Below are 27386 nucleotides of genomic sequence, written 5' to 3'. Positions count from 1 at the left end.
GCTGCGCCGATCTGAAGCCAGGAGCCAGGTACTTCCTCCTGGTCTCCCATGCGAGTGCAGGGCCCAAGCACTTGGGCCATCCTCCACTGCCTTCCCAGGCCACAGCAGAGAACTGGACTGGAAGAGGAGCAACCGGGACAGAATCCAGCGCCCCGACTGGGACTAGAACCTGGGGTGCCGGTGACGCAGGCGGAGGATTAGCCTAGTGAGCCGTGGCACCAGCCTAATATCAATAATTTCTCCACTGTTAGTTAACTGTCGGTGGCATTTGTATTTAGATTTCCTTTGTGATAAAGAACTCATCAGTATATATGGTATGATTCAAAGCAAATTATGTCTTTGGATTATTAGAACCTACTTTTTTCTTTTCCTTTTTTTTTTTTTTTTTTTTTTTAAGATTTATATATTTATTTGAAGGCAAAGTTAGAGAGAGGGGCAGAGGCAGAGAGAGATCTTCCCATCCTCTGGTTCATTCCCCAAATGGTCTCAATGGCCAGAGCTGGGCTGATCTGAAGCCAGGAGCTAGGAACTTCTTTTGGGTTTCCCATGTGGGTGCAGGGACCCAAGAACTTGGGCCATCTTGTACTGCTTTCCCAGCCCATAGCAGAGAGCTGGATCGGAAGTGGAGCAGCTGGGACTCAAACCAGTTCCCATATGGGATACTGGCACTGCAGGCGGCAGCTTTACCCACTATGCCACAGCGCTAGCCCCATGAACCTACTTTTTTCACTTAATATAATGAAAGTGTTTTCCCAATATGTTAAATAGTCTTTTAAAGTATGGCTTTTTTAAGATTTTTTTTAAAATTTATTTGAAAGAATTACAGAAAGAGGTAGAAACAGAGAGAGAGAGGTCTTCATCCGCTGGTTTACTCCCCAGATGGTCGCAATGGCCGGAGCTGTGCCGATCCGAAACCAGGAACCAGGAGCTTCTTCCAGGTCTCCCACGTGGGTGCAGGGGCCCATGACTTGGGCCATCTTCTACTGTTATCCCAGGCCATAGCAGAGAGCTAGATTGGAAGAGGAGCAGCCGGGACTAGAACTGGCGCTTGTATGGGATGTTGGCGCTTCAGGCCAGGACGTTAACCTGCTGCGTCACAGTGCCGGGCCCAAAGTATGGCTTTTAAAATTGGTTAAATTTAAAAATTATACTTAGGATAAAATAATATAGTATAAGTAATGTTTAACATTTTCCATGAACCAGCTGGTTTTTGTAGTTTATGGGCTGCTGGTCAGTCTAGAATGTGCAGGTTTTTTTTTTTAAGATTTATTTATTTCTTTGAAAGGCAGAGTTACAGAGAGGCAGAGGTATAGAGAGAAAGAGAGAGAGGTCTCCCATCAGCTGGTTCACTCCCCATTTGGCCACAATGGCTGGAACTGTGCCATTCTGAAGCCAAGAGCTTCCTCTGGGTCTCCCAAGCGGGTACAGGGGCCCAAGGACTTGGGCCATCTTCTACTGCTTTTCCAGGCCATAGCAGAGAGCTGGATCTGAAGAGGAGCATCTGGGATTTGAACTGGCACCCATATAGGGTGCTGGCACTGCAGGTGACAGCTTTACCTGCTATACCATGGCGCCAGCCCCGAATATGTGGTTTTAATTATGTGTACACAAGTTAGATATTGACTAAAAAAAAAAAAAAAAAAAAAGCCGTTCCAAGAGTCCCCTATCTTTTGTTTAAGCAATATTCTAGCATCCAAGTCACCATACTTTTATTTATTTATTTTTTAAAGATTTATTTATTTGAGAGGCAAAGTTACATAAAGAGAGGGGGAGAGACAGAGAGGTCTTCCATTTGCTGTTTCACTCCCCAAATGGCTACAATGGCTGGAGCTGGGCCAGTCTGAAGCCAGGAGCCAGGAGCTTCTTCCAGGTCTCCCATGAGGGTGCAGGGGCTCAAGCACTTGGGCCATCTTCTACTGCTTTCCCAGGCCATTAGCAGGGAGTGGATTGGAAATGGAGTAGCTGGGACTCAAAGCAGTGCCCATATAAGATGCCAGCATCATAGGTAGAAGCTTAACCTCCACCTCAGCACCAGCCCCCGCCATACTTTTTTATCCCTAGCAGTGGCAGTTGCTTAGCTGTCAGTGGTCTTCATACAACTTAGTGAAATTGTGACAGGTCCCTGGATTGAAGAATTTAACTTAAATTATATATAGTTACCCTACTGTGCCATATAACACTAGAACTTCTTTCTCTATAATTTAGTACCCATTAGTCAACCTTTCCTCACCCCACCCTCTCCCTTTCTCTCCCAAGCCTCTGATTACCAGAATACTACTCAACTTTGATGGGATTGATCTTTTTAAAATTCCACACAGGAGTGAGATCATGTGGTACTTGTCTTTCTCTACCTTATTTCCCTTAACATAATGATCTCCAGTTCTATACTACAAATGACAGGATTTTTTCCTTTTTAATGTTTGAATAGTATTTCATCATGTATATGTACCACATTTTCTTTTTTCATTCACCAGTTGATAGACAGTTAGGCTTCCATTTCTTGGCTTTTGTAAATAAACAGTAAATGTGAGAGTGTAGATGTCTCCTTGGCAGGATGATTTAATTTCCTTTGGGTATATATCCAATAGTGGGCTTGCTGGATCATATGGTAATTTTTTGAGTAATCACCATACTGTTTTCCACAATGAGTGTTTTTCCATTTATTTATATCTTCTTCAGCTTTTTTCTTTTTTAAAATATTGATTAATTTATTTAAAAGGCAGAGCAACAAAGAGAGGGAGAGATAGAGTTCTTCTATCTGCTGATTCACTCCCCAAAAGGCTACAACAGCTAGGGTCGGGCCAGGCGGAAGCCAGGGGCCAGTCACTTCATTTGGGGCTCCCAAGTGGGTGAAAGGAACCCAAGTACTTGAGCCATCATCAGTTGCCCTTCCACTTTACCAGTGAACTGTACTGGAAGTAGGGTAGCTGGAATCGCAACTGGCACTCTGAAAGGGGATGCTGATGTTGCTTGACCTGCTTGGCAACATACTGACCTCTTTTCTATTTCTTTCATTAGTGGTTTAGAGTTTTCATTATAGACTTTACCTCTTTGATTAAATTTATCCCTAGATATTTTACTTTATCTGTACCTATTGGAAACAGGATTGCTTTCTTGATTTCTTTTTCTGATAATTTGTTATTGGTGTATTACAATGCTAATGATTTTTATATGTTGACTTTGTATCCTCTCGCTTTGCTGAACTTAGTTTTTCTAGTCGTTTTTTGGTGGAGTCTTTGAGGTTTATGTAAGAACATATCATGCAAATGGTGACAGTTTGACTTCCTCCTTTCCAATGTGATTGTCTTTTGTTTCTTTTCCTTGCCAGAAATCACTCTGGCTAAGACTTCCAGTTCTATGGTGAATAAATTCGGTGTTTTTGTCTTGTTCCAGATCTTAGAAAGACTTTGACTTTGCCCATTCAATATGATGTTAACTGTTGGCTTGTTATGTATGTTTATAGCCTTTATTATGCTGAGGTGTATTCCTTCTATATCTAATTTGTTCAAAACTTTTATCATGAAGAATGTTGAATTTTATCAAATGCTATTTTTGCATCTGTTGAAATGATCACATAGTTTTCTCCAGTTAATGTGGTATATTAGGTTTATTGATTTGTGTATGTTGAACCACCATCCTTGAATTCCTGGCATCCTACTTGATCCATGGTGAATAATCTTTTTATTTTTATTTATTTTTTTAAAGATTGATAATGTCTGCTTTTTAAGAGTTTTTTTTTTTTTTTTTTTTTTTTTTAAGATTTATTTATTTACTTGAAAGAGTTACATGGCTGGCGCCGTGGCTCAACAGGCTAATCTTCCACCTAGTGGTGCTGGCACACCGGGTTCTAGTCCCGGTTGGGGCGCCGGATTCTGTCCCGGTTGCCCCTCTTCCAGGTCAGCTCTCTGCTATGGCCCAGGAGTGCAGTGGAGGATGGCCCAAGTCCTTGGGCCCTGCACCCCATGGGAGACCAGGATAAGCACCTGGCTCCTGCCATCAGATCAGTGCAGCGCGCCGGCCATGGCGGCCATTGGAGGGTGAACCAACGGCAAAAAGGAAGACCTTTCTCTCTGTCCCTCTCTCTCACTGTCCACTCTGCCTGTCAAAAAATAGATAAATAAATAAATAAATAAATAAAGTCAGAGTTACAGAGAGGCAGAGGCAGAGAGAGAGAGGGAAAGAGAGAGAGGGAGAAATGGAAAGGGAGAGAGAGAGAGAAAGGGAGGGAGGGAGGGAGAGAGGGAGAAAGGGAAAGGTCTTCCATTTGCTGGTTCACTCCCCAAATGGCCTCAACGGCCGGAGCTGAGCCAATCTGAAGCCAGGAGCTTCTTCCAGGTCTCCCACGTGGGTGCAGGGGTCTATGACTTGGGCCGTCTTCTACTGCTTCCCAGGCCACAGCAGAGAGCTGGAGCGGAAGTGGAGCAGCCAGGACTTGAACTGGCACTCATGTCAGCACTGCAGGTGGTGGCTTTATGTGCTATACCACAACGTCAGCCCTGAATAATCTTTTTAATGTGCTGTTGGATTTGGTTTGCGAATTTTGAGAATTTTGCAGATCTGTGTTCATCAAGGATATTGGCCTTTAGCTTTTCTTGTTGTCTTTTTTTTTTTTTTTTTTTTTTTTTTTAAGTTATTTTGTTTGAGAGACAGAGCCCCCATCTGCTGGTTCACTCCCCAAATGCCTGCAACAGCCTGGGATAGGGCAATCAGAAGCCTGGAGCTCGGAACAGTTCAGGTTTCTCATATGGGTGACACAGGCACAGCTATTTGAACCATCGCCTGCCACCTCCCAGGGTATACATTAGCAGGAAGCTGGAATTGGAAGCAGAGCCAGGACTTGACCTTAGACTCTCTGATATAGGAAGTGAGTGTAAATGCGTGCCTCCTTGCCTGGTTTTGATGTCAGTGTATCAGTTCCTTTTAAAAAGAAATTGCCATAAGAGCAAGTCCACCTGGCCTAGGATGGGGAGTTGGGGAAGATAATTTTGTCCCTTAAAACTTGACCTGTGTCCTTTTCCTGGTACTTTCCCCGCAAAGGGTCTGTTTCCCCTGAAATTTAACAAAAAGCCAAGCAACTTGTGGTATTTATAAACTGTTGGTGTATAAGAGATAAGAAGGAAATAGAAAAAAGGAGAAGAGATAGTAGTAAGTTGTTTCTGTAATTTAAATACCATATAAAGATTTTTTCAACTATTTCTTTGCAGTGAGGAAACAACCGGAGATATCGGTGATTCTATGGACTTTGTACTACTCAACTTTGCAGAAATGAACAAGCTCTGGGTGCGAATGCAACATCAGGGTCATAGCCGAGATAGAGAAAAAAGAGAACGAGAAAGACAAGAACTGAGAATTTTAGTGGGAACAAATTTGGTGCGCCTCAGTCAGTTGGAAGGTGTAAATGTGGAACGTTATAAACAGGTGTATATTTTTTTATTTGTCATCTTTTTTTGTGTTTTAAGAAGTCTGATTTTTAAAATAAGAATACTTTTGCTAAGTAAACTTAGTTGAAAAACATTTTGAAATGGCTAAATTAACTAAAAGGTATACCATGTTTGTGTATCAGAAGACTCAGTATTGCCTAGATAACAGTATTCCTTAAACTTATCTATGGATTTAGTATCATCTCATTCAAAATTCCAGCCGCATTTTTTTGGGTAGAAATCAACAAGCTGATTTTTTAAATTGTATATGAAGAAACAAAGAACCTAACTAGCCTCAGCAGTTTTGCAAAAGAAGGACAAAGTGGGACTCAACTGAAGAACTTTATAGTAAATATTTTTGGCTTTGCAAGCCATATTGTTTACAACTGATAAACTTGGTAGATACAGTACAAAAGCAGCCATAGATAATATGGAAATGGATAGGCATGGCTGTGTTCCAATAAAACTTGATTTGCAAAAACAGCCAGAGAGCTAGATCTGTTGATTGTTAGGTTAGATAATCCATAGTAGACCCACATATATATGACCAGTTATTTTTGATAAAGATGCAAAGGCAACTTTTTTTTTTTTTTGTAAGGTTTATTTATTTGAAAGGCAGAGTTCTAGAGGGTGAGGGAGAGACTGAGAAATCTTCCATCTGCTGGTTCATTCCCCAAATGGTTGTAATGGCTGGACCTGGGCCAGACTGAAGCTAGGAGCCATGAATTCCGTCTGGGTCTTCTGCATGGTGCAGGGGCCTAAGCACTTGGGCCACCTTCCACTTCTTTTCCAGGTGCATTAGCAAGGAGCTTGATCAGAAGCAGAGCAGCTAGGACTCAAACTGGTGCTCATATAGGATGCTGGCTTCACAGGCAGCAGCTTAACCCACTGTGCCACAACACAGCACCCCAAAGGGGACCTTTAAACATGGCTTTGGAATAAAAATATAAAAGCTCAACCTTGACCCATTCTTTATGCTATGTAAAAAAAATCTCTTAAAAATGGATCAGAGATCCATTTTAAAATCTAAAACCTGAAACTATTGGGAGAAAATAGAGAAATCTTTATGATCTTGAATTAGATTAAAATTTCTTAGTACAGACAAAAAAGCACAAACCATAAAGAAAAAAAGTTGATAAAATGGGTTTTTTTCTATATGACTTTTACTAAATAGGAAGCTAGGATTTTGTATTTAAAATATTTGTAAAATTGTAAAATTTAGAAATAAATTATGGGTGAGAAAAATCTAAAATATGATTTTTGAGTTAGTAGTTCAAATGTATTGTTAGAGGAACAGTTTAGGATTTTGAAATTCTATTGTTTTTTGTTAACCTCCCTCTCTCTGCTTTTTTAGATTGTTTTGACTGGCATATTGGAACAAGTTGTAAATTGTAGGGATGCTCTGGCTCAAGAATATCTCATGGAATGTATTATTCAGGTAGGTGGGAACATTTATTTTTTAGTATGGCGCATGATAGCTGTCATTATTTTTAAAAAAGTCCTGACAAAAAAGAAAATAAATAAACTTTTCTGATTAAAGAATTCTCCTTACTCCAACAAATAACTTTTTTTCTTTTTGTATTAATGTGGTTTTTCCCCAAAATGTAAGGAAGAGTAATCGCCAAGTTTTCTAGGTCTCAGTAGATTTAGCTTAATTGTAGGAGTACTTTAGTTTAACTAGTGGAATATTTCTATCTGGGCAACTGTTTAGAGAGGTTCAAAAATAACATACTTGAGTTTAATTGAATAAAATTTAAATGAAGTTTTCCACAGATAAAATTTTAAATGTCATATGTGAGTTCAGACTGTTTTGTGAAGTATTTTTAATTTTTACTTGTGTTAGTCATGTGTTTTTGATTTTCAGGTTTTTCCTGATGAATTCCACCTCCAGACTTTGAATCCTTTTCTCCGGGCCTGTGCTGAGTTACACCAAAATGTAAATGTGAAAAACATAATCATTGCTTTAATTGACAGGTAAGACCTTTCTACTCTGGAGACAAATGTTCTGTCTTAGAAGTAATGAATTTAACACATTTTGTGAATTATTTGTTGCTGTTACATCTTTATTATATCAGTGATTTTAATGTAATTATACTATAAATAATTCAGCTATGTGAGTAAGAGTATTTAATTGTGCAGGAAATGTAGAGTTAATGAGCACTTTTTAATCTATTTTAATTCATTGACATGTGCAGACATTGTATATACCCATCATTTAGTCTTACAAATCCAAAGATCACTGAAGAATAAACTTTGTTTTTGTACCATGATGCAAATTATCTTTCAGTGGGGATGAAGACTCATTTTGGATCTTTACTAGGTAGACATAACATATAGTTTAAGAATTAAGGTTTGTGGGGAGCAATCCGGACTGGACTGAGTTACTGGAATTGGGACTTATTCTATGCATCTGCTCTCCTGCAATATGGCGCTGGGAGAGAAGTAAACAGCTTCCGCACAGCTGCCTCCAGTTCAACCAATAAACTGTAGGACTTGCTACTGATTGGAGGAGAGCAGCGTACTCGGCGTGTGGGCAGCCGAGTTGGGATTGGCGGAGGAGGACTATAAAGGAGGAGAGAGACGGCATGCACCAGGAACATCTAAGGGGAACACCTGTGCAGCCCCCAGAGAGCCGGCCGGCGGTGTGCCGCTCCCCTGCGGAAGTGGGGAATGTGGCCAGGGGGAACTGCCCTTCCACGGAGGTGGAAGGGATAGTAGCCAACCCGGGAAGAACCAGCAGCAAACCCGGGGAGGGCCGAGCAGACGAAAAGAACAGCGCAGGGTTCAGTGTTGCTCCTCCACGAAGAGGGGGAGCGACAAAGGTTAACTAAAATTAATCACTGTTACCACATTTTCTTATAGAACTTTAAATTTTCTAATGAGTTTAGTGTATCACATTTAAGTTTTTATTTTTTTTAAGCCACTGGTCTTGATTAGTTAAAATTATAAAACTTGGCCTTTGATAATAGCTGTAATAAGTGCCTGGCAACCATGCTGCATGGTTGTATGTAATGTGTGTCCTACTAAAGAGCATATGTATCATTGTCAGCATGAAGCCAGAAACCCAAGCAAAGATTTATTTCCGAAAATACCTTTAGTTTATGTTTTTAAACTAGTATATTAAGTTATTAGTTTAGAGACTGAATTTTCCAAAATATAAATTTAATTTTAGGGAGCCAGAATTGCAGGCTTAGTGGCCCAATCTTAAAGGAAGTTAGTACTTGTAAGTGGATTTTCCTGTGTTGAATGTGATGTTGCTTAGCTATCTCTGACAGTTGTGAGTCTTCTGTGTGTAACAAAATGTGTATGTAGTTGATTGTGATAGATAAAAACAATGGAGTAGACATTATTTTGAATAGCTTAAGATACTACTTAAAAATAGTTTATTAACACTAGAATAGTGGTAATTAAGCATTATTACTTTTGGAGTTAGTTGTGTTTCAAATTTTATAGTAGTAAAACTATAGTATTTTTAAATAGTCTGTGTACTTTTTATCTTTTATAGATTATTCATTTAAATCAAGGCCATTGAATATGTCACTTTAGTGTATTTCTATCCATATCTCTTAATGAGGCTTCAAAGAGTTTGAGGAAATCAGCCTGTTGATATCTGTTTAGTATGGTATAAAGTAAGAAAGCCAGTGAAATAAGATATCATTGGCAAAGCTGTTGTTATAAAAATAAGTTGAGGGAATAATCAGCTACATTTAGTATCCTCTTTTAACAACCTTTGTTAATGTTCTAGGAGAAGTACATTTGGAAAATTCAGAAAAGTAATGAAGAAAATGTCATTCGTGATCCCACTACCCAAATCCCTGTATTATTTTAAAAATAAAAATTTTCTTTTTTAGATTAGCTTTATTTGCCCACCGTGAAGATGGACCTGGAATCCCAGCAGATATTAAACTTTTTGACATATTTTCACAGCAGGTGGCTACAGTGATACAGGTTTGTTTAGCTTTTCTTCTGAGTTCTCAAAACTTTGAAACAACTCTGCTGTAGATAGTTTTGAAATAAATTATATGGTTTTCTAAATATTCCAGTCTAGACAAGACATGCCATCAGAGGATGTTGTATCTTTACAAGTCTCTCTCATTAATCTTGCCATGAAATGTTACCCTGATCGTGTGGACTATGTTGATAAAGTTTTAGAGACAACAGTGGAAATATTCAATAAGCTGAACCTTGAACAGTAAGTCAAAGTCTCATTTTGTAAAAAACATCATAAAGCACTTTTTTTGGTCCCAAATTTCCTTCTCAATTACTTTTTTTTTCTTCAATTGCTTTTTAAAATGTTAGTATTTGTCTTGTTTTAAGCATTTGTTAAGATTTTCGTGCGTGATGCTAATCAGGGCAGGTAGCAACCAATTATGTGATTGTGTACAGTAATGAAATACTGGCACTCATGGACCAGAGATAGCCTTTAGGGACCAGTGTCTCCTATTCAGAGCCTGTTCTATATATGAATGATCTCATTTTTAAACTGATAAGTAAACTATGTCAAGTCATAATTCCATAAGAACTGGTTTCCTGGGGGCCAGCCTTGTGGCATATTAGGTAAAGCCTCTGCCTGCAACCCTGGCATCCCATATGAGTGCCATTTGGTGTCCTGGTTGCTCCACTTCTGATCTAGCTCCCTACTAATGACCTGGGAACAGCAGCAAATGATGGCCAAGTGCTTGATCCCTGCCACCCCTGTGAGAGACCCAGATAAAAGATCCCAGCTCCAGCCTAGTCCAGCCTTGGCTACTGGGAGATATCTGGGGAAGTGAATCAATGGGTGAAAGATCTCTCTCTCCTCTGTCTCTGTGTCTCCTTCTCTCTGTAACTCTCATAAATAAATAAATAAATAGATAGATAAATAATATTTTTAAAAAGTGATTTTCTAAAGATGAGTAAATTGTGAAAAATTAGTGGCATATGCATATGTAAGGTGTTGAAATTAAATTAGTTTAAAGATAGTTTTCTGTTTTGAGCTTGGATCTTGATGCCATCAAAGAAAGTATAATAATTACTATATTCTGTTCGCTATTTAAATCTTTTTCAACCATCCTGTCTTAGTAAACCTCTGGCATCCTCTAGTGGTCACTGTGGACATTCTTCCTAGCAATTCCCTTGCTGTCCTAATCTGCTGCTTCTGATCTTGGGTCAAGCCAGGCACTCCTGTTTTCTCTCTGTTATTCAAAATTTCACCTAATGTAAAATATTTCTCCTTTCCATATACCTTCCAGTAGTTCAGCTATATCAGGAAATCTTTCATTTATTTCCTTTTTTTTTATTTTTTTGACAGGCAGAGTTAGACAGAGAGAGACAGAGAGAAAGGTCTTCCTTTTTTTCCCGTTGGTTCACCCCCCAAATAGCTGCCACGGCCAGTGCACTGCGCCGATCCAAAGCCAGGAGCCAGGTGCTTCCTCCTGGTCTCCCATGCAGGTGCAGGGCCCAAGCACTTGGGCCATCCTCCACTGCCTTCCCAGGCCACAGCAGAGAACTGGACTGGAAGAGGAACAACTGGGACAGAATCCGGCGCCCCAACCAGGACTAGAAACTGGGGTGCCAGTGCCGCAGGCGGAGGATTAGCCTAGTGAGCTGCGGCGCCGATCCCTATTTTTCCTTCTTTTAAAGATTTATTTATTTATTTGCAAGTCAGAGTTAACACAGAGAGAGGAGAGATAGAGAGAGATGGAGAGAGAGAGGTCTTCCATCCAATGCTTCACTCCCCAGATGACTGCAACGGCCAGAGCTGTGCCGATCCGAAGCCAGGAGCTTCCTCCGGGTCTCCCACGTGGGTGCAGGGGCCCAAGGTCCTGGGCCATCTTCCACTGCTTTCCCATGCCATAGCAGAGAGCTGGATTGGAAGTGGAGCAGCCAGGTCTCGAACCGGCGCCCATATGGGATGCCGGCGCTTCAGGCCAGGGTGTTAACCCTCTGCACCACAGCCCCAGCCCCTCATTTCTTTCCTTTTTAAAAAATGATGTATTTATTTTAAAAGCAGAGTGACAGTGAGAGAGGGGGCGGAGAGAGAGAAAGAGAAATATCTTCTATCTGCTGGTTTACCTACCAGTGGCTACAGTAGCCAAGGCTAGGCCATACTGAAGCCCGGAGTACAGAATTCCATCTGGGTCTTCTATATTGGTGGCTCGGGCCTAAGTTCTTGAGCCTTCATCTACTACCTTCCCAGATAGAGCAGGAAGCTGGATTAGAAGCAGAGCAAAGGCCGGTGCTGCGGCTCAACAGGCTAATCCTCTGCCTAGCGGTGCCGGCACACCAGGTTCTAGTCCCGGTCCGGGCGCTGGATTCTGTCCCAGTTGCCCCTCTTCCAGGCCAGCTCTCTGCTATGGCCTGGGAGTGCAGTGGAGGATGGCCCAAGTGCTTGGGCCCTGCACCCCATAGCAGACTAGGAGGAAGCACCTGGCTCCTGCCTTCGGATCAGCGTGGTGCGCCGGCCGCGGCGGCCATTGGAGGGTGAACCAATGGCAAAGGAAGACTTTTCTCTCTCTCACTGTCCACTCTGCCTGTCAAAAAAAAAAAAAAAAAAAAAAAAGCAGAGCAGGGGCTGGCACTGTGGTGCAGTAGGTTAATCCTTCACCTGCAGTGCTGGCTCTCATATGGGTGCTGGTTCTAGTGCCGGCTGCCTCTCTTCCAATCCAGCTCTCTGCTAATGCGCCTGGGAAAGCAGTAGAAGATGCCCCAGTGCTTGGGGCCCCTGCACCGGCATGGGAGATCGAGAAGAAGCTCCGGGCTCCTGGCTTTGGATTGGCACAGCTCCGGCTGTTGCAGCCATCTGGGGAGTGAACCAACGGAAGGAAGACCTTTCTCTCTGTCTCTCCCCCTCACTGTCTGTAACTCTACCTTTCAAATAAATAAATAAAATCTTTTAAAAAAAAAGAAAAGAAGCAGAGCAGCAAGGACTCCAGGCAGCATGCTGATATGGATGTGAGCATCCCAAGTGAGGGCTGCAGCTGCTGTAAAACAACACCTGCTCTGAAAACTACTTTTACTTATTTTTATTACCCTCTTTTCTTTTGCTCTTTCTCATATTTTTGTGAACGGAGAAACAGTCCAAATCTTGAATAATAAATCTGAGAGGGAATTAAATTGTGTCTTTTTAACTTCCCCCAAGTGAGTTTTAAAGTAAAAGTAGATGAAATAGTTAGAAATCAATCCCAACCTCTAAAAGTCTTGTAAAAGTCCAGATATGCTTGTCTCCATAGAGTGTTCCTACATAAGCTAATCTCTTAAATTCAACCTGCTTTTCCTTAATCATCAACATTTTTTAAATATATATCCATTTTTGGTATGTGTGTGTTTTTTTTTTTTTTGACAGGCAGAGTGGACAGTGAGAGAGACAGAGAGAAAGGTCTTCCTTTGCCGTTGGTTCACCCTCCAATGGCCGCCGCGGCCGGCGCACCGCGCTGATCCGATGCCAGGAGCCAGGTGCTTTTCCTGGTCTCCCATGGGGTGCAGGGCCCAAGCACCTGGGCCATCCTCCACTGCACTCCCTGGCCACAGCAGAGAGCTGGCCTGGAAGAGGGGCAACCGGGACAGAATCCGGCGCCCTGACCGGGATTAGAACCCGGGGTGCCGGCGCCGCTAGGCGGAGGATTAGCCTAGTGAGCCGCGGCGCCGGCCCCTTTTTTTTTTTTTGAAGATTTAATTTATTTATTTGAGAGGTAGAGTTATGGAGAGAGAGAGGAAAGAGAGAGAGAGAGACAGAGACAGAGAGAGAGAGTCTTCCATCTACTGGTTCACTCTCCAAATGGCCACAATGGCTGGAGTGGGGCCAGTCTGAAGTGAGGAGCCAGGAGCTTCTTCTGGGTCTCCCACATGGGCACAGGGGCCAAGCACTTTGAGCCACCTTCTGCTTTCCCAGGTGCATTAGCAGGGAGTTGGATCAGAACTGGAGCAGCCAGGACTCAAACTGTTGCGCACGTAGGATTCCGGTGCTGCAGGCGGAGACTTAACCTACTATGCTGCAGCCCCAGTCATCAACATTTGATGCAGAAGAGATAGTTTATATATTTATTCTATTGAATTACTGGTTTTGTATGGCTCTTTTTCCTACCTATTTTTTATTGTGAATATATAATACTTGTTGACTGTCCTAGAAACCAAGCTACTCCTTAAAATATTTTCCTTAGAGATGTAAAATTGAGGTCAGCATTTAGTGCAGTGGTTAAAATGGTGCTTGGGATGCTTGCATTCTATATCAGAATGCCTGGGTTTGAGTCCTGGCTCTGCTTCTGATAGAGTTCCCACCATGCCGATATGCATCCTGGGCGGCAGCAGTAAAAGCCTCAGTATTTGGGTCCCTGACCCCCATTTGGGAGACCTGGATGGAGTTCCAGGCTTCTGGCTTTGGCCTGGCCTAGCCCTGGCTACTGCAGGCATTTGGGAGAATGAACCAGTGGGTGGAAGATCCCTCTCTGTTTACCCTGTCTTCTCTCCCTGTTACCTGCCTTTCAAATAAATAATTTTTAAAAATATATAAAATTCTAAACCAGGGCTGGAGAATCTTTGTTCTGCCAAGGGGCATTTAGATATTTATAACATAATTCATGGGCCATACAAAATTATCAGCTTAAAAATTAGCCTGCTGTAGATTTATTGAATTTCAAGGGCCGCCTGCAGTTGCCTTGGGAGTGTCAGATATTTCCAACCCCCATTAGACAGTCATCTTAACTCCAGTACAATTTGTTCTTGAGTTGGAGACTATTGTATCTTATTTTGTATCAACAGAACAGTAATAGATGAGTAAATATTTGTGCTTAGATAGACATTTTTATCCTTTTAGAAAGAGATCATTGGAGTATTTTGGGGTAGTGTGATTTACTTGACTCACCTTTAATGTATAGATGAAAATTTTCAATTTTTATAAAACATCTATACCTTTAAGGTATAGATGAAAATTTTTCAATTTTTATAAAACAAGTGCTATTTGTATATATTTGTATATATAGAAAGTCCATTTTTTTTCACTAAAGTGCTTCTGTTTTTCTTTTTGTAGTATTGCTACCAGTAGTGCAGTTTCAAAGGAGCTCACCAGACTTCTGAAGATACCTGTTGATACTTATAATAATATTTTAACTGTATTGAAATTGAAACATTTTCACCCACTTTTTGAGTACTTTGACTATGAATCCAGAAAGAGCATGAGTTGTTATGTGCTTAGTAATGTTCTGGATTATAATACAGAAATTGTATCTCAAGACCAGGTAAGTGAATAATAACACGCTATTTTAGGGAAACAGATAATGTAGTTATCATTTTAGAAACCTTGAGACATAGACACATGAAATGGGAGGGGAGGATAACTTAATATTAAAGAAAAATTCCAAGTGGTTTATTCATTATATGAATTAGAAAATTAGGGAATGGGAATAATCACTGATAATTAACATTGGGTGCATCTGTGTACAGACTTTTTGTCCATATATGATGATTCTTCAGAATTTTGTGGAAATTTGTATTTTGAAAAAAATGTGCATGTATTTCTTTTTTTTATAAGATTTATTTATTTATTTACTTGAGAGGCAGAGTTACAGACAGAGAGACAGAGAGAGGTGTCTTCCATCTGCTGGTTCATTCCCCAAATGGCCACAATGGCTGGAGCTGGGCCGATCTGAAGCCAGGAACCAGGAGCCTGGAGCTGAGAGCCAGAAGCTTCTTCTGGGTCTCCCACGTGGGTGCAGGGGCCCAAGCACTTGGGCCATCTTCTACTGCTTTCCCAGGCCATCAGCAGGGAGCTTGATCGGAGGTAGAGTAGCCGGACTCCAACTGGCGCCCATATGGAATGCCAGTGCTGTAGGTGGATACTTAACCTACTATGCCACAGTGCATGGTTTTCAAAAATTTTTTGCATCAAAATAAACTTTTAAAAAAAGATTTTACTTTTGTTTATTTAAAAATCAACTTTTAACTGTTTTCCCACAGACTTCTGAAGTACTCATATGTGTGTATTGACATGCATATATCAACTTTTTTACAAAAGAAGGAATTGCTTTATTATTAGTTTGGAAATATTTTTGATGGTGGCTTCATATGTTGACAGTGTGACCTCAGGAGGGTTCTTATGCCTCTCGTGTTATAGGTGGATTCCATAATGAATTTAGTATCAACGTTGATTCAAGATCAGCCAGATCAACCTGTAGAAGACCCTGATCCAGAAGACTTTGCTGATGAGCAGAGCCTTGTGGGCCGATTCATTCATTTACTGCGATCCGAGGACCCTGATCAGCAGTACTTGGTATGACTTAATACCTAGTATAACCCTTTATAACCTCCTTCTGAAGTCACATAGTTTAGAAGGCTTAAAATGGTTTAATGAAGCTTATGGTCTTAGAAGATTTTTTCTTTAAAATTTTTTATTTATTTATTTGAGAGGTAGAGTTACAGACAGTGAAGGGAGAGACAGAGAGAAAGGTCTACCTTCCATTGGTTCACTCCCCAAATGGCCTCAACGCCTGGAGCTGTGCCGATCTGAAGCCAGGAACCAGGTGCTTCTTCCTGGTTCCCATTCAGGTACAGGGGCCCAAGGACCTGGGCCATCTTCTACTGCTTTCCCAGGTCATAGCAGAGAGCTGGATTGGAAGAGGAACAGCTGGGACTAGAACTGGCACCCATATGGGATACTGGCGCCGCAGGCGGAGGATTAACCTACTGCAGCATGGCGCCGGCCCCAGAAGGTTTTGAAAGAACTGCAACCGAATGGAAGATATATAGCATCCATGGGCTTTTAATTTGCATATAAACACTAGAGCCTCTGGGGTACAAGTTTCTAGGTTCTTTTGAAAACTTCTTGAGAACCGCAGCAAAACCTGTCTTCCTTTACTTGGGTGTCCCATAACTATGCTGTGTTCATTTGCTTTTTCAACTGTGTATTTACTTTAGAAGTGTTCAGTTGCTTATCAAAATAAACTTTAAAGTATAAGAAACATCTTTATTTTCAGTTTTATTTATTTTTTATGGTTTGCAAATATAAATTATATTTGCTTGTTACATTGAGAATGTGTAAAAGACTAAGATTCAATTTCCCTTTTAACCCTTTTTTCCTGGTTAAGAACAATCAGATGAAGTCTGTCTTCAAAGCTGGTCCTCAGTATATCTTTGTGAAATGAATGGAATATATTGCAACTGATACTAGTTAGTTTTAATTATGGGAAAGCACAGTTGATTCCTTAATTATTATTTGGACAAAGTAGTTCATTTGTTGGTTACATAAGCTGTTGGCTAATGTAATGGAAATCATTTTGAGGATGAGTCCTGAATGTTGCCATGTGTTGACAATCTTTGTGATAGTTGACACTTTTGTATTCCTTCAGCATCAGTCTGAAGTAAGAGGCTGATTTCGGCTGGTAGTGAGATAGTAGTCTTTGACTTGGCCTAGTGACAAACGTTGTATGTCAGTATTGTGTCCTGTGTATGATCACTCACAATGACTGTTCCAGTATTTTGATTCCCCATTCTGTGAGATTGTGTGTGTGTGTATGTGTATGTTCATTTGCTTTGCAACCACATGTAGCTTACCAGATAGTATTTCTTGAATTCTTTGGTTTTCTTACAGTTTTTTTCTGAAACAATTGAATATTTATTTCACAGTGGCTCTTTTAAAGTGGATTGACATTTCTGTTGATTTAAGTAGTCCTAATATTTTTCTGAATTTATTTTTTCTTGACAGGCAGAGTTAGACAGTGAGAGAGAGAGAGAGACAGAGAGAAAGGTCTTCCTTCCATTGGTTCACCCCCCAAGTGGCCGCTACGGCCGGTGTGCTGTGGCCGGCGTGCTGCGCTGATCCGAAGCCAGGAGCCAGGTGCCTCCTCCTGGACTCCCATGCGGGTGCAGGGCCCAAGCACTTGGGCCATCCTCCAGTGCCTTCCTGGGCCACAGCAGAGAACTGGACTGGAAGAGGAGCAACCAGGACAGAATCCAGCCCCCCAACCGGGACTAAAACCTGGGGTGCTGGCGCCGCAGGTGGAGGATTAGCCTAGTGAGCTGCGGCACTGGCCGTATATAGCTTTTTTTTTTAAGATGGAACACCTATATCTCAGAGTGCCTGTGTTCTAGTCCTGGCTCCACTTTTTTTTTTTAGTATTAATTTTCAATTCTTTGAAAGGTAGAGTTGCACAAAGAGATTTTCCATCCGCTGGTACATTCCCCAGATGGCTGCAACAGCTGAGGCTGGGCCAGGTCAAAACTAGGATGTCTTCTTCCAGGTCTCCCACATGGGTGCAGGGGCCCCAAGCACTTGGGCAGTCTTCCACTGCTTTCTCAGGTGCATTAGCAGGGAGCCTGATCAGAAGTGGAGCAGCCAGGTCTCAAACTGGTGCCCACTTGGGATGCTGGCTTTGCAGGCAGAGGCTTAACCTGCTATACCACAATGCTGGCCCCCAAGTAGTTATTTTTATATCATAATAATATAATAGTAGCCAATGTTTCCTGAGTATGTGCCTTGTGCTAGGTATTAGTAACACTTAATGTCATTTGATTTCCCAACAACCCCGAGGAAAAGCATCCCACCTTATTTCTCTAATGGAACTTGTAGCCAAGAGATCATTTGCCCAGAGTACCACAGGTAGTAAATATTAGAATCTACTTTTAAATGTAGTCCTCTTACTATACTTTGTACATTGGTATATGAAAATCTGTTTAAGTAGATCTCTGCTCTTGACTAGCTACCTTGAACGGTTTACACAGCCTCTGAACCTCGGTCTTCTCATTTGTGAAATGGGTTTAGTATCTATTGATAGGGTGATTTTGGTAACTCGGAAGACAGGAAATATCTAAATGTCTAGTGGTAAGCCTGGGTTAGTCTATGTTTTTATTTATACAGTGGTGGCAATGATGATGATTAGAGCCCCTTTTAATTAATGATCAATCATGTATAATAAAAGATGTATTTACTTATTTGTTTTTGTCAGATTTTAAACACAGCACGAAAACATTTTGGAGCTGGCGGAAATCAGCGGATTCGCTTCACACTGCCACCTTTGGTGTTTGCAGCTTACCAGCTGGCTTTTCGATACAAAGAGAATTCTAAAGTGGTGAGTTTACTTTTCAGTATGTCACTGCTTTTTTCCCTCGTTCCTCACTGCGTGTGTGTGTGTGTATTAGTTTTGCATTCAAACATATAAAAATAGAAAACAATGTAATAAAATTCCATTTTCAGTTAACTCTTCAGTTAACCCTTCATTTCTTACTTACCCGATGTTAAGTCTTCCTGATGCTTATAGATACCATTTGAGGGATCACACTTAGAAATAAAAGATTAAGGGGCCGGCGCCATGGCTCACTTGGTTAATCCTTCGCCTGCGGCCCCGGCATCCCATTTAAATTTATGCTAAATGAAATTAGCATTTGCTTAACGGAAGGGCTCAGCATTGCATGATCACTTTTTTCTAAAACATTTAATTGAATGATGTCATAGGCTCTGTGGATTTATTTCTTCCTCAAACAGAATCATGGCTTAAGTCTTCAGTAGTGTAGTTTTGAAGAAAATAACCTTAATCTCTTACCTGGAGTTAGGACAGACAAGTTTATGTTAAGGAATAAGCCCCAGTAAACTTAATAGGAAGGGGAGGAGTAACTATTCAGTAGATCTACCAGCATGTTATAAAAACTTTGGGCCAATTTTTATTAGGCCAGCGTCATTTTATGAATAGGTATTTGTGGATCTAACAGTTGAAAATAGCAACTAGGGATGGGCATGGTGGCACAGCAGGTTAGGCTGCCTCTTGGGATGCTGATATGCCACATTGGATTGACAGTTCAAGTCGCAGCTACTCTGCTTCCAATCTAGTTTATGCTAATGCATCTTGGGAGACAGTGAACTTGAACTCCTGCCACCCACATGGGAGACCTGGGTGGAGTTTCAGGCTCCAGACTTCAGCCTGGCCCAGGCCCTGGCTATTGCAGCCATTTGAGAAGTGAACCAGTGAATGGAAGATCTCTCTCTGTCTCTCTCCCTTTCTGCTTTTCAGGATATCCACATACAAAATAAACATTAAAAACAATACACACAAAAATATTTTTTAAAAAATAGCAATTAGTTTATGTTACAAAGTATAATAATTAAACAATATGGTACTGGCATAAAAACGGACACATAGACCAATGGAACAGTACTAAGTTTAGAAATAAAATTCTGGGGCTGGTATTGTGGTGTAGCAGGTAAAGCTACCGCCTGCAGTACTGGTATCCCATATTGATACCAGTTGGAATCTTGGCTGCTTCACTTCCTATCCAGCTCCCTGCTAATACACCTGGGAAACCAGCAGAAGATGGCCCAAGTATTTGGGCCCCTGCACCCACATGGGAGACCCAGATGGAGTTCCTGGCTTCTGGCTTTGGCCTGGCTATGTCCTGGCCATTGCAACCTATTGGGGGAGTGAACGGGTAAATGGGAATGGGAGATCTCTCTCTGCCTCTGCCTCTCTCTCTGTGAGTCTGCCTTTCAAATAAACAAATAAATCTTAAAAAATAGAAAGAAAATCATATAACACTAGACCACTTATCTTTGATAAGCACAATAAGAATACACAATAGGGAAAGGGTAGTCCTCACCAGATATCCACATGCAGAGGAATCTAGAGTTGGACTCTTCTTACATTAGGTAAAAATTAACTTGAAATGAATCAAAGACTTAAATGTAAGACTTGAAGCCATAAAACTCTTAGAAGAAGACAGAGGGGAAAACTCTGACACTGGTCTTGGCCATGATTTTTTTGGATGTGATACTAAAAGCACAGGCAATAAAATAAAAAATAAGTAAGTGGAACCACATTAAATTAAAAAGCATAGGGGCTGGCATTGTAGCATAGCTGGTAAAGCCACCACCTGTGAGACCACCATCCCATGTGGATGGGCTCAGATTCGTGTCCTAGCTGCTCCACTTTTGATCCAGCTCCCTGCTTATGGCTTGGGAAAAGAAGCAGATGAATATAGGAGACCCAAATGAAGTTTGTGGCCCCTGGCTTCTGACTGGCCCAGTCCTAGCCTTTGCAGCTATCTGGGGCATCAACTAGCAGATTGAAGATCTCTGTCTTGGACTGGAGCCACGGCTCACTAGGCTAATCCTCCGCCTGCAGCGCTGGCACCCCGGGTTCTAGTCCTGGTCGGGGCACTGGATTCTGTTTCAGTTGCTCCTCTTCCAGTTCAGCTCTCTGCTGTGGCCCGGGAAGGCAGTGGAGGATGGCCCAGCTTCTTGGGCCATGCACCCGCATAGGAGACCAGGAGGAAGCACCTGGCTCCTGGCTTTGGATCGGCGCAGCACGCCAGCTGTAGCAGCCATTTTGGGGGTGAACCAATGGAAGGAAGACCTTTCTCTCTGTCTCTCTCTCTCTCACTGTCTAACTCTGCCTGTCAAAAAATAAATAAAGATCTCTGTCTTTGTCTTTCCCTCTTTCTCTTTAACTCTGACTTTCAAAAATAAATGATTTAGGCCGGCGCCGCGGCTCACTAGGCTAATCCTCCGCCTAGCGGCGCCGGCACACCGGGTTCTAGTCCCGGTCGGGGCGCCGGATTCTGTCCCGGTTGCCCTTCTTCCAGGCCAGCCCTCTGCTGTGGCCAGGGAGTGCAGTGGAGGATGGCCCAGGTGCTTGGGCCCTGCACCCCATGGGAGACCAGGAAAAGCACCTGGCTCCTGGCTCCTGCCATCGGATCAGCGCGGTGCGCCGGCCGCAGCGCGCTGGCCGCGGCGGCCATTGGAGGGTGAACCAACGGCAAAGGAAGACCTTTCTCTCTGTCTCTCTCTCTCACTGTCCACTCTGCCTGTCAAAAATTAAAAAAAAAAAAAATAAAAAAAAATAAATGATTTAAAAAAAAAATCCTCTGCACAGCAGAGGAATCAACAGACTAAAGAAACAACCACAGAATGGGAGAAAATATTCCCAAACTATATATCCGAAAAGGGGTTGATATCCAAAATATCTGAGGGACTCGAATAATAAGAAAACAAATAACCTGACTGAAAAGTGGGCAAAGGATCTAAGTAGACATTTTTCAAAAGAAGACATAGAAAGGGCCAACAGATGTATGAATAGGTGTCCAACTTCACTAATCATCAGAGAGATGCAGATCAAAACTACAAGCAGAGGGGCTAGCGTCGTGGCACAGTAGTTAATCCTCCACCTGTGGTGCTGGCATCCCATATGGGCACCAGTTCTGGTCTCGGCTGCTCCTCTTCCTATCCAGCTCTCTGCTATGGCCTGGGAAAGCACCCGCATGGGAGATCTGGTGGAAACTCTTGGCTCGTGGCTTCAGATCAGCTCAGCTTCAGCTGTTGCAGCCATTTGGGGAGTGAACCAGAAGATCTTTTTCTGTCTGTCCCTCTCACTGTCTGTAACTCTACTTGTCAAATAAATATTAAAAAAAAAAAAAAAAAAACTACAGGGAAAAATCACCTCATACGTGTTAGGATGACTACTGTGAAAAACATAAGAAATGACAAGGATGTGGAGAAAAGGAGACCCTGTGAACACTGTTGTTGAGATTGTAAATTGAAGTAACCTATGTGGAAAAGAGCATGAGGATTCCTCAAAAAATCAAAAATAGTATCACCATATGTTCCAGCAATCCTCCTTCTGGATTTAAATGAAATTAGAGCTCAAAGAGATATCTATATTCTGTATCTGCAGCATTATTCACAATGACCACAATATGGAAACAATGGAAATGGTATAATGAGAATTCACCCTCATTCAACAGTGGTAGAATGTGGATTACTAGTTTTCTAAAAAATGGCAATATGTAATTAAAGATCTTTTTTGTTTTGTTTTTGTTTTTTGAAGCTTTTATTTATTTGAAAGCAAAGTTAGAGCAAGAGAGAGAGGGAGAGAGAAATCATCCATCCACTGGTTCACTCCCCAGAGGGCCGCAACAGCTGAGACTGGGCCAGGCCAAAGCCAAGAGCCAGGAGCTTTTTCTGGGTGTTCCACATGGGTGGCAGGGACCCAAGCACATGGGTCATCTTCCACTGCTTTCCCAGGCACATAAGCAGGGAGCTGGATTGGAATTGGAGCAGCTAGGACTCAAACTGGTGCCCGTATGGTATGCCAGCACTGCAAGTGGCAGCTTAACCTGCTACACCACAGCACTGCCCCCTTAAAGATCTTTTTAAGATCTAATAATCAACTTTTAAGAATTTATAACTGGCACTAGCCCCACCATTAGAATGTTAATAGTGATTACCACTAGGTAGTAGATTAGAGATGATTTTAACTTTGAAAGTTCTGTTGTGTATTTGCCTGCTTTCTCCAATTTGGGAATGCATTGCTTTTCTTAATAAGAAAAAACAAATATATATAAACATTACAAAGGTGATAACCTCAAATGGATGTTTTGAGAAGATGTCCTGCTTGATTTGTGTGATTTGTAGGTGAGAAGGAAGGAAAATGACAGGACTGTGGGCTGGATTTACTACTTTTACTGTTTTTTCTATGAAAACTTTAAATGAAATGGATATTGTGAACTTAAGGTAATCTAAAATATTTTCTCATTTCAGGATGACAAATGGGAAAAGAAATGCCAGAAGATTTTTTCATTTGCTCACCAGACTATCAGTGCTTTGATAAAAGCAGAGCTGGCAGAATTACCCTTGAGACTTTTTCTTCAAGGAGCACTTGCTGCTGGAGAAATTGGTTTTGAAAATCATGAGACAGTAGCATATGAATTTATGTCCCAGGTGATGACCTGTTCTCCTTTCTGGTTGTCTAGTAATCAGTTTTGCTGACTTCAGTCACTTGTTTGTAGTTATGGCGGTAATGCACATGGAATTACTCTTCACTGAATTAACTACTTTCTGCTTTCCCACTATCTTGGAACCTCCTAATATATTCATATTGATTAGTACGGAGCAGCAAAATTGATCAGTTCCTGGGTATGATGAGATCTAAGATTTCCATGGGAGTCATAGTAAAATTGCTTCATGGAGAGAAAGTTCCTTTATCTCAATTCATTTTGGAAACTCTTTGTTAAACAAAGGTGGAGCAGTGTTCTTTATTGTAATTTGTCAACCTCTTTCCCATCAGAGCTGTGTCCTGTCGTCTCCAGGAGACGATATGAAGGATATGTTCTGATATGAAGGAGCCTTTAGAACATGCCTGCATGGGGCTGGCACTGTGGCTCAGCAAGTTAAAAGCCCCAGCCTGCAGTGCTGGCATCCCATATAGGTGCTGGTTCCCATCCTGGCTGCTCCACTTCTGATCCAGTTTCCTCCTAGTGTGCCTGGGAGGGCAGTGGAGAATGATCCAAGTGCTTGGACACCTGCGTCTACCTGGGAGACCCAGAGGAAGCTCCTGGCTCCTGGCTTCAGCCTGGTTCAATCCTGGCTGTTGCAACCATTTGGGAAGTGAACCAGTGGATCGAAGATCTCTCCGTCTCTCCTTCTCTCTATCTGTAACTCTGCCTTTCAAATAAATAAATAAATCTTTTTTTTTTTTTTAAAGTGCCATTGGATGGGGTTTTCGTGGGAAGAACTTAGGAAAATGCTGGAGTGGATGATTGGTCCCTAAAAGTTCTTGCTGTTTTGTGTCCACCAGGCATTTTCTCTGTATGAAGATGAAATCAGTGATTCCAAAGCTCAGCTGGCTGCCATCACCTTGATCATTGGTACTTTTGAGAGGATGAAGTGCTTCAGTGAAGAGAATCATGAGCCCTTGAGGACTCAGTGTGCACTTTCTGCATCCAAACTTCTCAAGAAACCTGATCAGGGCCGAGCTGTGAGCACCTGTGCACATCTCTTCTGGTCTGGTAGAAACACAGACAAAAATGGGGAGGAGGTAGGTCACCCTGACCATGTTTTGGGAGGTAGGATTGTTGCTGTGGGCTTGTGCTCTGGAGTACTTGGAAATTTCATAAAGAAAACGACATTGTTTTGTGAAAGGAAGTAGAGGAGCCAGCGTTGTGGCATAGCAGATTAAGCCACTGCCTGTACCATTGACATCCCATACAGATGCTGGCTTGAGTCCCTGCTAACACACCTGGGAAAGCAGCAGCAGAAGGCCTGAGTGCTTGGGCTCACACCACCCACATGGGAGACCTGGATGAAGCTACTAATTCTTGGCTTTGGGCTAGTCCAGCCCTGGTTGTTATAGCCATCTGGGGAGTGAACCAGTGGATGTAAGCTCACTCTCTGCCTCTCTCTCTCTGTAATTTTGCTTTTCAAATAAAATAAATAATACGGCACCGCGGCTCAATAGGCTAATCCTCCGCCTAGCGGCGCCGGCACACCAGGTTCTAGTCCTGGTCGGGGCTCCAGATTCTGTCCCAGTTGCCCCTCTTCCAGGCCAGCTCTCTGCTGTGGCCCGGGAGTGCAGTGGAGGATGGCCCAAGTGCTTGGGCCCTGCACCCCATGGGAGACCAGGAGAAGCACCTGGCTCCTGCCTTTGGATCGGTGCGCCAGCTGCGGCGGCCACTAGAGGGTGAACCAATGGCAAAAAGGAAGACCTTTCTCTCTGTCTCTCTCTCTCACTGTCCACTCTACCTGTCAAATAAATACTTTAAGGAAAGAAAAAAGGAAGGAAGTGGACAGTAACATATAGACAATCTCATCCTGTGGTAAAGCTTCTGTTTTGAGGATATTGAGCATATATTTTATACCACAACCTGTTTTAATTCATTAATATTTCTAAAGATTTTTATTTATTTGAAAGGCAGAGTTAGAGAGAGTTTGATCTTCCATCTGCTGGTTTACTCCCCAGATGGCTTCTACAGCTGGGGTGGGCTAGGCTGAAACCAGGAGTGTGGAATTCCATGTGGGTCTCCCAAGTGGGTAGCAGGGGCCCAAGCACTTGGGTCATCTGCTGTTGCTCTCTGAGGCGCATTAGCAGGGAGCTGGATTGGAAATGTAGCCCTGGAATTTGAACTGGCGCTCATATGGGAAGACAGAGTAACAGGTGGGAGCTTAACTTGCTGTACCACAACTCTGGCCCCTGTTTTTAATTTTAAAATAAAGCAGTATACTTGAATAATGAAGAGGATTTAAATTTAGTTAAAACAAGAAAGAGCACTGTAGTGTTGTGAAAATAGGACGTTTGTTTCATTAATGTTTTTGATAACTTCCTGCCCTTTCATTTTTAGCTTCATGGAGGCAAGAGGGTAATGGAGTGCCTAAAAAAAGCTCTAAAAATAGCGAATCAGTGCATGGACCCCTCTCTTCAAGTGCAGCTTTTTATAGAAATTCTAAACAGATATATCTATTTTTATGAAAAAGAAAATGATGCGGTAAGTGAACTTTTAAGTGTTGTTAGGACTAAAGTTTCCCCTTGCTGCTCTTAGGAGACTTGACACATACAAAAGTGTATTCTGTTCGGTTATGAGGGCCAGAGGTGGCAGAGTCCACCTACTGGTTTCTTTCATCCTTTTCTTCTACATCACTCTAGTGGAAGAACTAATATGTGAAGAAAATTCTCATCTCTTTTGTTTCCAATTATAGAAATAATCCTTGTCCATTTCGAAAAAATGCAGAAAAATTTACAAATGCCAAATAGGCTGATCTGTCATCTTGTACTGGTTTCAGATACTTCCTAAATGCATTATTCTTTTAGCAGTATGTATTGTCAAAATTTGTTGATTAAGTGAAATTTTGCTTTTATTCTTTTGCTGGATCTTGTTACTCTGTATGTTAAGATATTTATTGATTGAGGAATAGCCAATAGTTGTGTTCAGACGAGGGTCATGTTTTCATAATTACTAAGGTAATTGATGAGAGTAATATACCTTCTCAAAACAGTTGTATTAAATCATCCTTTTTGTTTGTACATGCTTGATCATAGTTATATGTATTCTTTTCTAGGTAACAATTCAGGTTTTGAACCAGCTTATCCAAAAGATTCGAGAAGACCTCCCAAATCTTGAGTCCAGTGAAGAAACAGAGCAGATTAACAAACATTTTCATAACACACTGGAGCATTTGCGCTTGAGGCGGGAATCACCAGAATCTGAGGGGCCAATTTATGAAGGGCTCATCCTTTAAAACGAAACAGTTCATCATACTCCTTCCCATGTACATCCAGTAAGGATCTGATTATACTAGGTTTCCCTTCCATAGATTGTGCCTTCCAGAAATGCTGAGGTAGGTCTCCCGTTTCTAACCTGTGATGTGTTTTACCCAGCACCTCCGGACACTCACCTTCAGGACCTTAATAAAGTGACTGGCTTTGTAAGTGTTCAGGTTTGTCTGACCGCCCCACATAGCATGACTGATCTGCTATTTAAAATCTGTGTGACCCATTAAACAGCAACAACACATAGCGCAGCTCCTGATGAAGCTCCCTTTCCTTGCGTTTTGTTCTGTTTCATTGCTGACTGTGTATATTTTCTTCATTGCTGGGGAGTACTAACCCAGAGGTGTCTGTCTCTTTGTTCTGTAGTCCAATCTGAGATTAATTTAGAGGAAAGGAAAATTGTATGTGAAATTCAGCTTCGGCTTTTCCCTACTTGCAAGATAAGGCCATGTGAACTATTTTCCCTAAAATTAGAATATATTAATGCATGTTTGAAAATTTTAAAGCACCATGGTCAAAATCAGAAGCTATATTTTGCGTATTTTAATGGACTCAGTCATTCATTCAGAACCTATGTTGTCCTCTGGACATATTTATCAAAATAATTTGATTCTAAGTAGTACAAAATAGAAAATTTGTGATCTATATGATTTATGTTTAACCTTCATTGTAAATTTGATGGGAAATGCATCACGGTTATCATGTTTGTTTTTTTTTTTTGCACCAGTGAACAATAAAAGTTGCTATTAACAATTCTGGACTTTTCTTTTTCATACCACCTTGCTTTATAAAGAAGCTAGTAGAAATCCTAGAAAGTTTCATAGACTTCCTTATATGTTCACAAAGCTTGCTTATTCAACTCTGGTTTTAATCATTTATTAAATAAGGCACCATCTGCCTTATTAAGTCATTTGTTCCCTGCTGTTCCTAAGCCCTGATGAATCTCATCCACTCTGAAAGGCTCACTGAC

General features: G+C 41.7%; 1 protein-coding gene across 1 annotated transcript in view; it reads left to right on the top strand.

Moving 5' to 3' along the window:
* The window catches only part of VPS35 (VPS35 retromer complex component), a 40753-nt gene extending 13584 nt beyond the window's left edge, over positions 1-27169 (top strand). Inside the window, exons 6-17 of the mRNA XM_008248381.4 lie at positions 5205-5418; positions 6775-6858; positions 7285-7394; positions 9272-9368; positions 9464-9612; positions 14425-14632; positions 15508-15663; positions 18335-18457; positions 22915-23094; positions 23951-24190; positions 25491-25634; positions 26206-27169. Coding sequence (XP_008246603.1) covers positions 5205-5418; positions 6775-6858; positions 7285-7394; positions 9272-9368; positions 9464-9612; positions 14425-14632; positions 15508-15663; positions 18335-18457; positions 22915-23094; positions 23951-24190; positions 25491-25634; positions 26206-26385 — 1885 coding nt within the window. The 3' untranslated portion in view covers positions 26386-27169. The remainder of the gene's footprint in view (positions 1-5204; positions 5419-6774; positions 6859-7284; positions 7395-9271; positions 9369-9463; positions 9613-14424; positions 14633-15507; positions 15664-18334; positions 18458-22914; positions 23095-23950; positions 24191-25490; positions 25635-26205) is intronic.
* The last annotated feature ends 217 nt before the right edge of the window (positions 27170-27386 follow it).

The sequence above is a fragment of the Oryctolagus cuniculus genome, chromosome 18, assembly GCF_964237555.1.
Source record: "Oryctolagus cuniculus chromosome 18, mOryCun1.1, whole genome shotgun sequence".
Classification (NCBI taxonomy): domain Eukaryota; kingdom Metazoa; phylum Chordata; class Mammalia; order Lagomorpha; family Leporidae; genus Oryctolagus; species Oryctolagus cuniculus.
The sequence above is the reverse complement of the archived record's forward strand: the minus strand, read 5'-3'. Positions and strand labels throughout refer to the sequence as shown.